Raw genomic sequence first — 13,775 nt, 5'->3', positions numbered from 1 at the left:
TAGGCTACAGCTCTGGCCTTGTGATGGACCGGTCTAGCATCCTGTGTGATGTAGATTTTGACTTTGGCCCCTTTGAAAGTGCCCACACCTGGCTGAAAGAGATGTTCAAATCGCTTTATAACTGTTGAGCAGGAGGTCCGTTCCTCTAATGACATGGCATGGACATCATCCCATTTCCAGTTTAGTTTTGCCAGCCAGCTTCTCCCCAGCAGTGCTGGGGGGTCTCCGGGGACAATCCACAGGGGAAGTCGGTTCACTGTCCCTTTGTGTGTGACAGGGAGCATGGCGTTGCCGAGGACTGGTACGATTTCTTTGGTATAGGTCCTTAGTTTGGTGTCGACCCTTGTGAGTTTTGGTCTGTCTCTTTTATGCGGCCACAGTTGTTCAAATTGTTGAACGCCCATGAGAGATTGACTCGCTCCCGTATCCAGCTCCATGTTGACAGATATCCCGTTGAGTAGGACCCTCATCATTATAGGAGGCGTCCTGTTGTAGGAACCGTGGCCATTGATCGTGTTGACCCGCTGTACATCGGTGTCCCGGGTACTGTCCCCACCATCTTGTGGTCCGCTTTCCGACCCATCCGATTCGTATACCAGCCGAGCTGCCCTTTTTTTGCACATGCGGGCCAGATGCCCTGTATATTCACAATTTCTGCAAACAGCCTGCTGAAATCGACATCCCCTTGATAAGTGCCCACCCCCACACCTCCAGCACAGACCTGTTCCATTGTTCAAAGTGTTCCCAAAGAATGAGCTGCGTCTGGCTGATCTCTCTTGAGCTTCTCTCAGTTTGTAGTTGATTGCTCGCATTGTAGGCTGATGAGGTGTGAACGGCCATTCCTGTGGCCCTTGATGGCTTCTGCCTGCTGTCGAGAGCCTGTTCTCCCGGTTTTGTCTGTGTGTAGGGGTAGCAGCTTGTTTAGTGCTGTGAACTTCTTGTTCCGATATTTCGTTAGTTGTCGTACCTGCATTGTAAATCAACCTCATTTCTTCTTCCCCTACCAAGAATGTCTGTGCAACCAGTGCTGCTGCCTCTAAGGTCAGGTTCTTGGTCTCTATGAGCTTTCGGAATATGCCTGCGTGGCCTATTCCTTCAATGAAAAAGTCTCTCAGCATTTCTCTCCTCAGTTCATCGGAGAACTCACATAAACTAGCCAACCGCCGAAGTTCCGCCACGAAGTCGGGTGTGCTCTGGCCCACACAGCATCTGTAGTTGTAGAACCTGTGTTTGGCCATGTGTAGGCTGCTCGCTGGCTGGTAGTGTGCTCAATTCTTCAAACGACTTGCTTGCTGGTTTCTCGGGTGCCAACAGATCCTTCATTAAAGCGTATGTTTTTGAGCCACAGCTGGTCAAGAGATGGGCTCTTCTCTTGTCTGCCTTATCGTCGCCTAACCAGTCTTTGGTTACAAAGCTTTGCTGGAGACTTTCTATAAAGTCCTCCCAATTGTCTCCCGCATTGTACTTTTCATCTGATCCGTTGATCGCCATTCTGTGGATTCTGTAATCCGTAACTCGTCGCCACTGTAAAGTCCTGTCCCCTCAGTACAAATTCACACGAGGCATGTAGTGAAGTCAAGGATACTCTGGACCTGCACCTTTATTTCACAGCTCTGGAATGCTGCACTTGCCTGAGACCTGTCCTTATATACCTGTCTCTTGCAAGTGCACCCCTGGTGGTAAGGTATGCTGGTGGTTACAGGTCATATCTTATTACAGTCATGTATAGCATGTTAGGATACAGTTATATATAATAATGTAAGATACATGACATCTTCCTTTTTTCTCTTTTCATTGTTGATCTGTATCTCAACTCCATTTACCGCCTTGATTCGGTAACCCTCGCCTACTAAATTCTTTAGTTATTCGTTCCGGGATGTGGGCGTCGCTGGCAAGGCTGGCATTTATTGCCCATCGCTATTTGCCCCTTGAGAAGGTGGTGGTGAGCCGCCTTCTTGAACCGCTGCAGTCCATGTGGTGAAGGTGCTCCCACAGTGCTGTTAGGGAGGGAGTTCCAGGAGTTTTACCCAGCGACGGTAAAGGAACGGCCGATATATTTCCAAGTTGGGATGGTGTGTGACTTGGAGGGAAACGTGGAGGTGGTGGTGTTCCCATGCACCTGCTGCCCTTGACATTCTAGGTGGTAGAGGTCATGGGTTTGGGAGGTGCTGCCGAAGAAGCAGCTGTAATATATGCGTTTGTTGCGCCGCGATTGAGTCCCAGGGCCCTGGCCAAGTGTCACCATGGCTGCCCCCAGTAACTCTCCGCCTCTCTCTGTGTTGCCGCCCTAGCTCAAACTGGCTGAAGCCCTGTTGCGGGAGGCGTGCGGCGGTCTGGCAAGTGGTCCTCCTTAGCGCTGGCCTCAACTGCTTTCTGGTGGCATCCGTGGTCCTGGTGGTCCTCCTGCTAACTCTGGAGCTCCTCATCGATACCAAGCTACTTCAGTGTGAGTACAGTATGAGGTCACCCCCCTCAGCCTTCTCGTCTCGAGAGAACAAAAGCCTGCTCAGCTTTTCCTGATAGTTTCCATCTTTTTTCTCTCTCTCTTGTTGTAGTTACCAGTGCGTTCCAGTTTGCCAGGATCATTCACTGGATAAGCCTCGTCATCCTCTCCGTCTTCCTCACCGAGGTAAGTGTTCACGGCTATAATGTATTTGCTTCATGGGTTCATAAGAGCAGGAGTCAGCCATTTGGCCCCTGGAGCCTGCACCGCCATTCAATAATTAAGAAAGGATATATTGGTTTCCATATTTCCATACTTACGAAAGGATATACTTGCTTTGGAGGCAGTTCAGAGAAGGTTCACTAGGTTGATCCCGGGGATGAGGGGGTTGACTTATGAGGAAAGGTTGAGTAGGTTGGACCTCCACTCATTGGAATTCAGAAGAATGAGAGGTGATCTTATCGGAACGTATGAAATTATGAGGGGGCTTGACACGGTGGATGCAGAGAGGATGTTTCCACTGATAGGCGGAGACTAGAACTAGGGGGCATGATCTTAGAATAAGGGGCCGCCCATTTAAAACAGAGATGAGGAGGAATTTCTTCTCTCAGAGGGTTGTTAATCTGTGGAATTCGCTGCCTCAGAGAGCTGTGGAAGCTGGGACATTGAATAAATTTAAGGCAGAAATAGACGGTTTCTTAAACGATAAGGGGATAAAGAGTTATGGGGAGCGGGCAGGGAAGTGGACCTGAGACCATGATCGGATCAGCCATGATCTTATTGAATGGCGGAGCAGGCTCGAGGGGCCGTATGGCCTATTCCTGCTCCTATTTCTTATGTTCTTATGTTCTAATAAGATCATGGTTGATCTAATCGTGGCCTCAACTCCACTTCTCTGCCCGCTACCTATGGACTGGCTTAAGAATTCATAGCAACACATTGCTATTAAGAACGAGTTGGTTTATTAACAAAGGTTTAACAATCACACTACACATTAGCAGCTCATCCCCCAGGCTCACAACCACCTGCCTCATCATGGATCGTGGATCCCCCGAACCCAACTGGCTGGGGTTTTATTGAGTCTTGTGAACATCATGTGACTGGCTAAGCTACTCACAATGCAACAGCTCCACAACTATTTTGTTGTATACTTTAATCAAGTGCCCCCCTGATTAAAGGGGGGTCACACTCCAAAACCTTTTCAGGTGCCCCCTTGTGTTTTTGGTTTTTTTTTTCCTGAGGGCACCAAAACATAAATGATACAAGTGGCCCCTGGCTAAAAGGCGAGGTGGGGGGGGGCACTAAAACTGACAAACATAGACAAATTAACCTTTAGACAAGTGGTCCAAATTAAAATTTAGTTGCGAGCATCCTCACAGGTGCATACATCACAGCGACCAGCCCTAGAGTTACTGGTCGCTTGTTAAGAAGTGATTCTTGTTGCGATCGATTAACGTGGGGCTGAATTTGCGATCACAGGCTTCAGACCAGCAAAAAATCGACGCACTTACCTTGTGCCTCGGGATCCACAGAGACTCGCGATCCTGGGACTGTCTGGGTACCCGTGGGTAGAGGCCACTTTATTAGTACATGTGTTTTAAGTGAATGAAAATAATAGATTTTTATGTTTTCTAAAACTTTTACATGAGTAAAAGCAGATCTTTAGCAGCCATGCGCTGGGCAGAAGTTGGGGAAACAGCCCAGTCAGTTCGCGATCACGGGAGGCAAATGCTCCCAATTTCTCCCCCCGCCCTAATCTCAACCGTCAGACCAGCTAGATTCATGCCCCCCCCTAAGAACTTTGGTTATCCCGCCCCAGAGATACTTCCTAATTCTAAATGACTTGTGGCATCTGCTGGGTGGGTTGGCTCGACTGTGTCTCTGATGCTTGCCCAGAATAAATGCATATATCTCACCCGCATTTTGGCAATGGTGATTTGCCGATAATTCAGGATTCAAAGTGACAGAAAGAAACTGGGAATTAATTGAAAGCTTCTTGCTGAATGAGCAGCATGGCTTATCTTGAATTCCATTCACTTCGGAGCTCTTCCCTTTCGTTCAAGGACACTGCACTCAGACTCGTGGCCAAGGCCTACTTCATTCACCTTAATGCCTTCCGTTCATTGGCCGTTTTCTGTGTGCATCACCATGGTGAGGAGAGTGATGTCATCAAGGTCCAGGTCGGTGATTGGAGCGTGGACAGATGCAGTAGGAGCGGCGAGGTTGGGGCGAAGAAGCGGCGAATGACTGTGGAGGGATGTGATCGAGGCCCAGGAGAGGCATGAGTTCGGGGCCAGGGGCCCAGGGGCAGCACGGGGCCAGCCCACACTGCGATTTGTGTGTGCACTAGGTCCGTGCAGTGGAGCTGGTCTCCAGTCGTCTTGGGTAACCCTTGCCACTGGACCAAGCCCGTGTGGTGGCTGGTGTGCAACGGCCACCCCACGCTAAACAAATCCACGCACAGGCACCTTCCACCCTTGAGGATGTCGTTCGGGTCCTTCATGTGAACACATCCTTTTTTGGCGTGGAAGCAAGTCATCCTCGCTTCGAGGGACCGCCTATGATGATGATGAAGGAGCGTTGGTTGCTGAGAGTGGAACGCATCTCCGTGTCGGGCAACAAGTGACAGAGGCGAGCAGTCCTGGGTCAGGGCTGATGCCAAGTGACGCTCCCTCTACCCTGCCCCAATAATGTATCTCAATCCCGCCCCTCAGGACAGCATTCCCTAACTGCACCAGCACAGCACTCTTTTCTTATCATTCCTCTCTGAAGTGAGAATTGGCAATTTGTGCCAAATTAGGGAGAGCTTTGTGCATTGTCCATACTAGCGAGGCACCAGACTGAGATAGCCACGGTCACCGGACTCGTCCAGCAATCAGAGAGAGGAGACTCCCACTCCATCAGTGGTATGGTGCAGGGTGCATGGAGACAGGCTTGCATTGACGATACTGGGGAAATGTTCGCACTTTGATACAAGTGTGTCTGCGATTTGATCAATATTGGAACGCTCCAGCTTGTAATCTGATCGACGAGAGGTGGGCGCCGGAGGGACTGGACCGCATCATCACCCCCGGCAACCAAATTTTAATTTGATTTAATGTCTAAAGTTTAATTTGTTTAAGTTGTTGGTTTTAGTGCTCCCCACCCCCTTTTAGCTAGGAGGCACTTGTATAACTTCTGGTGCCCTCAAAAAAAAATCAAGGGGGCACGATTTAATGATTATGTTTTACAGATTACAACAAAATAGCTGTAATCTGATAGATGCACAGCGCTGGCATCCATCATGGAGGGCTAAGTCTCTGTTGTGTTCTCTCTCTCTCAGACTGTCTTCAGGATCGTGGTGCTTGGCATATGGGACTACATCGAGAACAAAGTCGAGGTGAGCTGTGTGTTTTTTTTTTAAATGTATTCCTTCACAGGATGTGGGCGTCGCTGGCCAGGCCGGCATTTATTGCCCATCCCTAATTGCCCCTTGAGAAGGTGGTGGTGAGCTGCCTTCTTGAACCGCTGCAGTCCGTGTGGTGAAGGTGCCCCCACACAGCGCTGACTTTGTCGCAGCGGTTTGGTACGACTGAGCGTCTCGCTGGGCCATTCCAGAGGACAATTAAAAGTCAACCACATTGCTGTGGGTCTGGAGTCACATATCGGCCAGACCGGGTAAGGGCGGCAGATTTCCTTCCCTAAAGGACATTAGTGAACCAGCTGGATTTTTACTGATACTTGGTTTTTTAATTCCAGATTTATTTAATTAACTGAATTTAAATTCCCCAGCTGCCGTGGTGGGATTGGAACTCATGTCCCTGGATCATTAGGCCTGTGGATTACTAGTCCAGTAACATAACCACTATGCTGCTGTACCCCTTTACCTCAGTGCGAGTTGTTCCATTGTCTGGAGATACTGCCTAGTGACCAGGGCCTGTAATTGTGTTCAGGGCGTTGAAACTCATGACTAGATTGAGTCCAAACGTTACTCTTGACCAACATTCTTACTCCCCCACCCCCCCCTCCGTCCCTCCACTTCCCAGACCACCAATGTCCACTAGTCTGGGTTGTGTCATCTGTGAAGAGAGAAAGCTCACGGCTGGTGAAGGAGAGGGCTTTCCCGCCTCACTCGTAGCCTCTTTGCACAACAGGACTGCCTCCATTGCCAAGTCTGGAGTCACCAGCGATTTCACGCTGTCAATATCCCAACGCAAGTGACCTCAGAGGCGCCAAAGAATAGGAACAGGGGTAGGCCGTTCAGCCCCTCCAGCTCGTTCCACCATTCAAGTCGATTGTAGGCTTACGCAACGAGCCAAAGGTGGGCAGAGGAAACTTTACAGGGACACCCTCAAAGCCTCCCTGAAAAAGTACAACATCCCCACCGACACCTGGGACCCTGACCAAAGACCGCCCTAAGCGGAGGAAGTGCATCCGGGAGGGCGCTGAGCACCTCGAGTCTCATCGCCGAGAGCGTGCAGAAACCAAGCGCAGACAGCGGAAGGAGCGTGCGGCAAAATGGTGACAGATTAGGAAAAGGGGAGGTGCAACGAGACCTGGGTGTCATGGTACATCAGTCATTGAAGTTAGCATGCAGGTACAGCAGGCGGTTAAGAAAGCAAATGGCATGTTGGCCTTCATAGCGAGTTTTTCTCAGTTGTTGCTCTCAGTTTCTTTTCTCAATTTTTTTCCTCAGTTTTTTTTCTCAGTTTTTTTCTCAGTTTTTTCAGTTTTTCTCAGTTTTTCGTTCTTTGTCTCAGTTTTTCTCCTTTGTTTTTTTAAGCTATTCTTCTCTGTTTTTTTTCGTTGTTTTTCTCAGTTTTTCATTCTTTTTCTCAATTTTTTTCAGTTTTTTTCATTTGCTTTTCTCAATTATGCTCAGTTTTTCTCATTTGTTTTTGTCAGTTTTTCTCATTTTTTCTGTTTTTCTCATTTTTTCTCAGCTTTTTTTCTCTGTTTCTTTCTCAGTTTTCCTTAGATTTTTTCTGTTTTTTCTCAGTTTTTCTCAGTTTCTCAGTACAGGGGCAGGGAGGTGTTGCTACAGTTGTACAGGGCCTTGGTGAGGCCACACCTGGAGTATTGTGTACAGTTTTGGTCTCCTAACTTGAGGAAGGACATTCTTGCTATTGAGGGAGTGCATCGAAGGTTCACCAGACTGATTCCCGGGATGGCAGGACTGACATATCAAGAAAGATTGGATCAACTGGGCTTGTATTCACTGGAGTTCAGAAGAATGAGAGGGGATCTCATAGAAACGTTTAAAATTCTGATGGGTTTAGACAGGTTAGATGCAGGAAGAATGTTCCCAATGTTGGGGAAGTCCAGAACCAGGGGTCACAGTCTAAGGATAAGGGGTAAGCCATTTAGGACCGAGATGAGGAGAAACTTCTTCACCCAGAGAGTGGTGAACCTGTGGAATTCTCTACCACAGAAAGTTGTTGAGGCCAATTCACTAAATATATTCAAAAAGGAGTTAGATGTAGTCCTTACTACTTGGGGGATCAAGGGGTATGGCGAGAAACCATGAACTCATTGAATGGCGGTGCAGGCTCGAAGGGCTGAATGGCCTACTCCTGCACCTATTTTCTATGTTTCTATGTTTCTAAACCAGTCCTACCCTCCCCTTCCCTCAACGATTGTCTGTCCCACCTGTGACAGGGACTGTGGTTCTTGTATTGGACTGTTCAGCCACCTAAGGACTCATTTTAAGAGTGGAAGCAAGTCTTCCTCGATTCCAAGGGACTGCTTATGATAATGAGGCTTACCTGTACCTCAACCCCATTTATCCCCCTTTTGGTCCATATCCCGTGATACTCATCCCGATTAAAAAAACATTCCATGAGTGTGAGTTTGGCTGAGTGTTCCTCCACACCTGTGGTGGCAAAGTTGAACAGCTTTTGCCTTCAAGAGAGAGTTGTACTGGTTCTGGACTGAGATGGACTTCGCATCCAATAGATGGTCAGTGTCTGTACAGATAACTCTTGGTCGGTGTGATCCCCTGGACTGGTTACGATTGAACCGAGGGGCTCGGAGAGGGATTTTCCTGAGCATTTTTTCCCTTATTTTCTCTGTAACATCCCCAGTCTCCGCCCCTGCCTCAGCTCATCCGCTGCTGAAGCCCTCATCAATGCTTTTGTTACCTCTAGACTCCTGGCCGGCCTCCTACATTCTACCCTATGTAAACTAGAGGTGATCCAAAACTCGGCTGCCCATATCCTAACTCGCACCAAGTCCCGCTCACCCATCACCCCTGTGCTCGCTGACCTACATTGGCTGGTGAAGGAGAGGGCTTTCCCGCACCGTTACAGAGAAAATAAGGGGAAAAATGCTCAGGAAAATCCCTCTCCGAGCCCCTCGGTTCAATTGTAACCAGTCCAGGGGATAACACGGACCAAGAGTTATTTGTACAGACACTGACCTTCTATCGGACGCCTCAATTTCAAAATTCTCATCCTTGTTTACAAATCCCTCCATGGCCTCACCCCCTCCCTAGCTCTGTAATCTCCTCCAGTCCCACAACCTCCCGAGATGTCTGCACTCCTCTAATTCTTCCCTCATGATCATCCCTGATTATAATCGCTCAACCATTGGTGGCCGTGCCTTCTGTTGCCTGGACCCCAAGCTCTGGAACTCCCTCCCTAAACCTCTCCGCCTCTCTACCTCTCTTTCCTCCTTCAAGACGCTCCTTAAAACCGACCTCTTCGACCCAGCTTTTGGTCACCTGCCCTAATTTCTCCTTATTTGGCTCGGTGTCCAATTTTTTGTCTCATAATACTCCTGTGAAGCGCCGTGTTACGTCGTTAAAGGCGCTATATAAATACGTTGTTGTCGTTGTAGTGCAGCACCGACCGTGGGAGGGGGAGTGTTTGGCAACAACCAGGAACCCACCCAATCACGGAACCGAGTCCATTGGAAAAGGAGCACGAGGTAGATTTCCGTCGGGACACGAGCTGCCGGTGGGGCCACCGAGTGTTTCCATGGAGATGGGCGGGGGGGATGGGATGGTGATTGGGAAGAAGTGGGAGTGCCGCACACACACACGCACACACACACATACTGGTAGAGATGAGGGGATTGACTTATGAGGAAAGGTTGAGGAGGTTGGGCCTCTACTCATTGGAATTCAGAAGAATGAGAGGTGATCTTATCGAAACGAAAAGAATATGACGAGGCTTGACAAGGTGGATGCAGAGAGGATGTTTCCACTGATGGGGGAGACTAGAACTAGAGAGCGCGATCTTAGAATAAGGGGCCGCACATTTAAAACTGAGATGGGGAGGAATTTCTTCTCTCAGAGGGTTGTAAATCTGTGGAATTCGCTGCCTCAGAGAGCTGTGGAAGCTGGGACATTGAATAAATTTAAGACAGAGATAGATACTTTCTTAACCGATAATGGATTAAGGGCTTACGGGGAGCGGGCAGGGAAGTGGACCTGAGTCCATGATCAGATCAGCCATGATCGTATTAGATAGCGGAGCAGGCTCGAGGGGCTATATGGCCTACTTCTGCTCCTATTTCTTATGTTCTTATGTTCTCTCCCTTGGTCTGAGTTTGAGTCAAGCCCCATCCCAACGTGTGAAAGGACTGCATGCTAACCCAGTGTGGTGTCTGTCATCAAAATACGTCAGTAAGCAGCCGCTGAATGTAAAGCAGGCTATGATAATCAGCCCGACTGCAGCAGTAAATTGCATTCAGCTCATTCACAATAAGTCTGGAGTTTCGACTTGTGATTACGTGAGACTCACCAGTTGAAACCAGCTTGAAGGGCGGCACGGGAATAATTACACACCGCATGACGTTACATAAGAACATAAGAACATAAGAATTAGGAACAGGAGTAGGCCATCTAGCCCCTCGAGCCTGCTCCGCCATTCAACAAGATCATGGCTGATCTGGCTGTGGACTCAGCTCCACTTACCCGCCCGCTCTCCGTAACCCTTAATTCCCTTATTGGTTAAAAATCTATCTATCTGTGACTTGAATACATTCAATGAGCTAGCCTCAACTGCTTCCTTGGGCAGCGAATTCCACAGATTCACAACCCTCTGGGAGAAGAAATTCCTTCTCAACTTGGTTTTAAATTGGCTCCCCCGTATTTTGAGGCTGTGCCCCCTAGTTCTAGTCTCCCCGACCAGTGGAAACAATCTCTCTGCCTCTATCTTGTCTATCCCTTTCATTATTTTAAATGTTTCTATAAGATCACCCCTCATCCTTCTGAACTCCAACGAGTAAAGACCCAGTCTACTCAATCTATCATCATAAGGTAACCCCCTCATCTCCGGAATCAGCCTAGTGAATCGTCTCTGTACCCCCTCCAAAGCTAGTATATCCTTCCTTAAGTAAGGTGACCAAAACTGCACGCAGTACTCCAGGTGCGGCCTCACCAATACCCTATACAGTTGCAGCAGGACCTCCCTGCTTTTGTACTCCATCCCTCTCGCAATGAAGGCCAACATTCCATTCGCCTTCCTGATTACCTGATGCACCTACAACTAACTTTTTGGGATTCATGCACAAGGACCCCCAGGTCCCTCTGCACCGCAGCATGTTGTAATTTCTCCCCATTCAAATAATATTCCCTTTTACTGTTTTTTTTCCCAAGGTGGATGACCTCACACTTTCCGACATTGTATTCCATCTGCCAAACCTTAGCCCATTCGCTTAACCTATCTAAATCTCTTTGCAGCCTCTCTATGTCCTCTACACAACCCGCTTTCCCATTAATCTTTGTGTCATCTGCAAATTTTGTTACACTACACTCTGTCCCCTCTTCCAGGTCATCTATGTATATTGTAAACAGTTGTGGTCCCAGCACCGATCCCTGTGGCACACCACTAACCATTGATTTCCAACCCGAAAAGGACCCATTTATCCCGACTCTCTGCTTTCTGTTCGCCAGCCAATTCTCGATCCATGCCAATACATTTCCTCTGACTCCGCGTACCTTTATCTTCTGCAGTATCCTTTTGTGTGGCACCTTATCGAATGCCTTTTGGAAATCTAAATACACCACATCCATCGGTACACCTCTATCCACCATGCTCGTTATATCTTCAAAGAATTCCAGAATGATTTCCCCTTCATGAATCCATGTTGCGTCTGCTTGATTGCACTATTCCTATCTAGATGTCCCGCTATTTCTTCCTTAATGATAGCTTCAAACATTTTCCCCACTACAGATGTTAAACTAACCGGCCTATAGTTACTTGCCTTTTGTCTGCCACCTTTTTTAAACAGAGGCGTTACATTAGCTGCTTTCCAATCCGCTGGTACCTCCCCAGAGTCCAGAGAGAATTTTGGTAGATTATAACGAATGCATCTGGTATAACTTCCGCCATCTCTTTTAATACCCTGGGATGCATTTCATCAGGACCAGGGGACTTGTCTACCTTGAGTTCCATTAGCCTGTCCAGCACTACCCCCTAGTGATAGTGATCATCTCAAGGTCCTCCTTTCCCACATTCCCGTGACCAGCAATTTTTGGCATGGTTTTTGTGTCTTCCACTGTGAAGACCGAAGCAAAAGAATTGTTTAAGGTCTCAGCCATTTCCACATTTCCCATTTTTAAATCCCCCTTCTCATCTTCTAAGGGACCAACATTTACTTTTGTCACTCTTTTCCGTTTTATATATCTGTAAAAGCTTTTACTATCTGTTTTTATGTTTTGCGCAAGTTTACCTTCGTAATCTATCTTTCCTTTCTTTATTTATTGCTTTCTTAGTCATTCTTTGTTGTTGTTTAAAATTTTTCCAATCTTCTAGTTTCCCACTAACCTTGGCCACCTTATACACATTGGTTTTTACTTTGATACTCTCCTTTATTTCCTTGGTTATCCAAATGCGTCCTTATTTCTGCCCGAAACGTCTCACCGACAGCAAGCTAAACGCAACCGCTTTATCTCAATAATGGAAAAGGGAAAAATAAAACAAAAAGGCCATAAATCGGATCCTAAAAGGAGAAAATGCTGGAAATGCACAGCGGCTGAGCCAGACCCTGAAGGGGAAAAGCTGGTGTTTTGTGCAGTAGTTGTAGAGTTGTCTGCTTAGTGTCGAGCAACATAACCAAGACCGTCTATTTCCACCTCCGTAACATCGCCCATCTCCGCCCCTGTCTCAGCTCATCCGCTGCTGAAGCCCTCATCCGTGCCTCTGTTACCTCTAGACTTGACTATTCCAACGCACTCCTGGCCGACCTCCCACATTCTACCCGACGTAAACTAGAGGTGATCCAAAACTCGGCTGCCCTGTGTCCAAACTCGCACCAAGTCCCGCTCACCCATCACACTCTGTGTTCGCTGACCTATATTGGCTCCCGGTTAAGCAACGCCTTGATTTCAAAATTCTCATCCTTGTTTTCAAATCCCTCCCTGGACTCACCCCTCCCTATCTCTGAAATCTCCTCCAACCCCACAACCCTCCGAGATGTCTGTGCTCCTCTAATTCTGCTCTCTTGAGCATCCCTGATTATAATCGCTCAACCATCGGTGGCCGTGCCTTCAGCTGTCTGGCCGCAAGCTCTGGAACTCCCTCCCTAAACCTCTTTCCTCCTTTAAGACACTCCTTAAAACCTACCTCTTTGTCGTGTATGCAATAACTCACTAGACTGAATACTGTAAACTGCGAACAGGTACAAACCTGGCTCTACTTTATTAGGGCCCAAAGTGATCACATTACAAGATGGCTGGCCTTTTATACCTGGGCCGCACACATGTGCACACAGCCCAATGACCTCCGACAGTAGCGCCACCTGGTGGCTAGTAAACCCAAGCATACATACATGACACTCTTTGACCAAGCTTTTGGTCATCTGCTGTAATTTCTTCTTATGTGGCTCGGTGTCAAATTCATTTGTTTTACCTTAAAACACTGCTGTGAAGCGCCTTGGGACCTTTTACTATGTTAGAGGCATTATATAAGTAAAAGTTGTTGTTGTTGTTGTTGCTGATAAACCTACTTGTCGGCCCAAAGTTCACGGTTGAAAAGGTCGGGGAGAAGTTAAGGTCGATGGCTATGCCGTGATTGGGCGACATTTTGGCTTTCGAGAGCCTGATAATTGTAGGAGGAAGAGCGAAGACTGAGGATCGGGGAGGACTGCCACAGTTTAGATGTTCTCGGACAAAATCAGAGCAGGAACCCATGCCTTGAGGCTTGGTTTGAACCCGGTGATGGTGCGTGGTGCGGAGGCGGGGGTCGGGGGTCGGGGGGCGGGGGGAGCGTGTGTAGAGTGCTGCACCGGGAGCCTGGGAGGAAGAAGAATTGAAAGCTTCAAGAAGCAGTGACCACAGTGATGTCAACAGACAAGAGAAGTTGGGGGCGAGTTTTGTAAGAAAATATGGCTGTAGACTTTTCTGGGT

At 48.0% G+C, this 13,775-nt stretch overlaps 1 protein-coding gene across 1 annotated transcript in view; it reads left to right on the top strand.

Annotated features, from left to right (window-relative positions):
• tmem266 (transmembrane protein 266) overlaps positions 1-13,775 on the top strand; it is a 113,945-nt gene that overhangs the window by 49,521 nt on the left and 50,649 nt on the right. The window contains exons 3-5 of the mRNA XM_070864116.1: positions 2,292-2,446; positions 2,556-2,629; positions 5,766-5,822. Coding sequence (XP_070720217.1) covers positions 2,292-2,446; positions 2,556-2,629; positions 5,766-5,822 — 286 coding nt within the window. The remainder of the gene's footprint in view (positions 1-2,291; positions 2,447-2,555; positions 2,630-5,765; positions 5,823-13,775) is intronic.

This window comes from Pristiophorus japonicus, chromosome 21 (genome assembly GCF_044704955.1).
Source record: "Pristiophorus japonicus isolate sPriJap1 chromosome 21, sPriJap1.hap1, whole genome shotgun sequence".
In the NCBI taxonomy this organism is placed as follows: Eukaryota; Metazoa; Chordata; class Chondrichthyes; family Pristiophoridae; genus Pristiophorus; species Pristiophorus japonicus.
The sequence above is the reverse complement of the archived record's forward strand: the minus strand, read 5'-3'. Positions and strand labels throughout refer to the sequence as shown.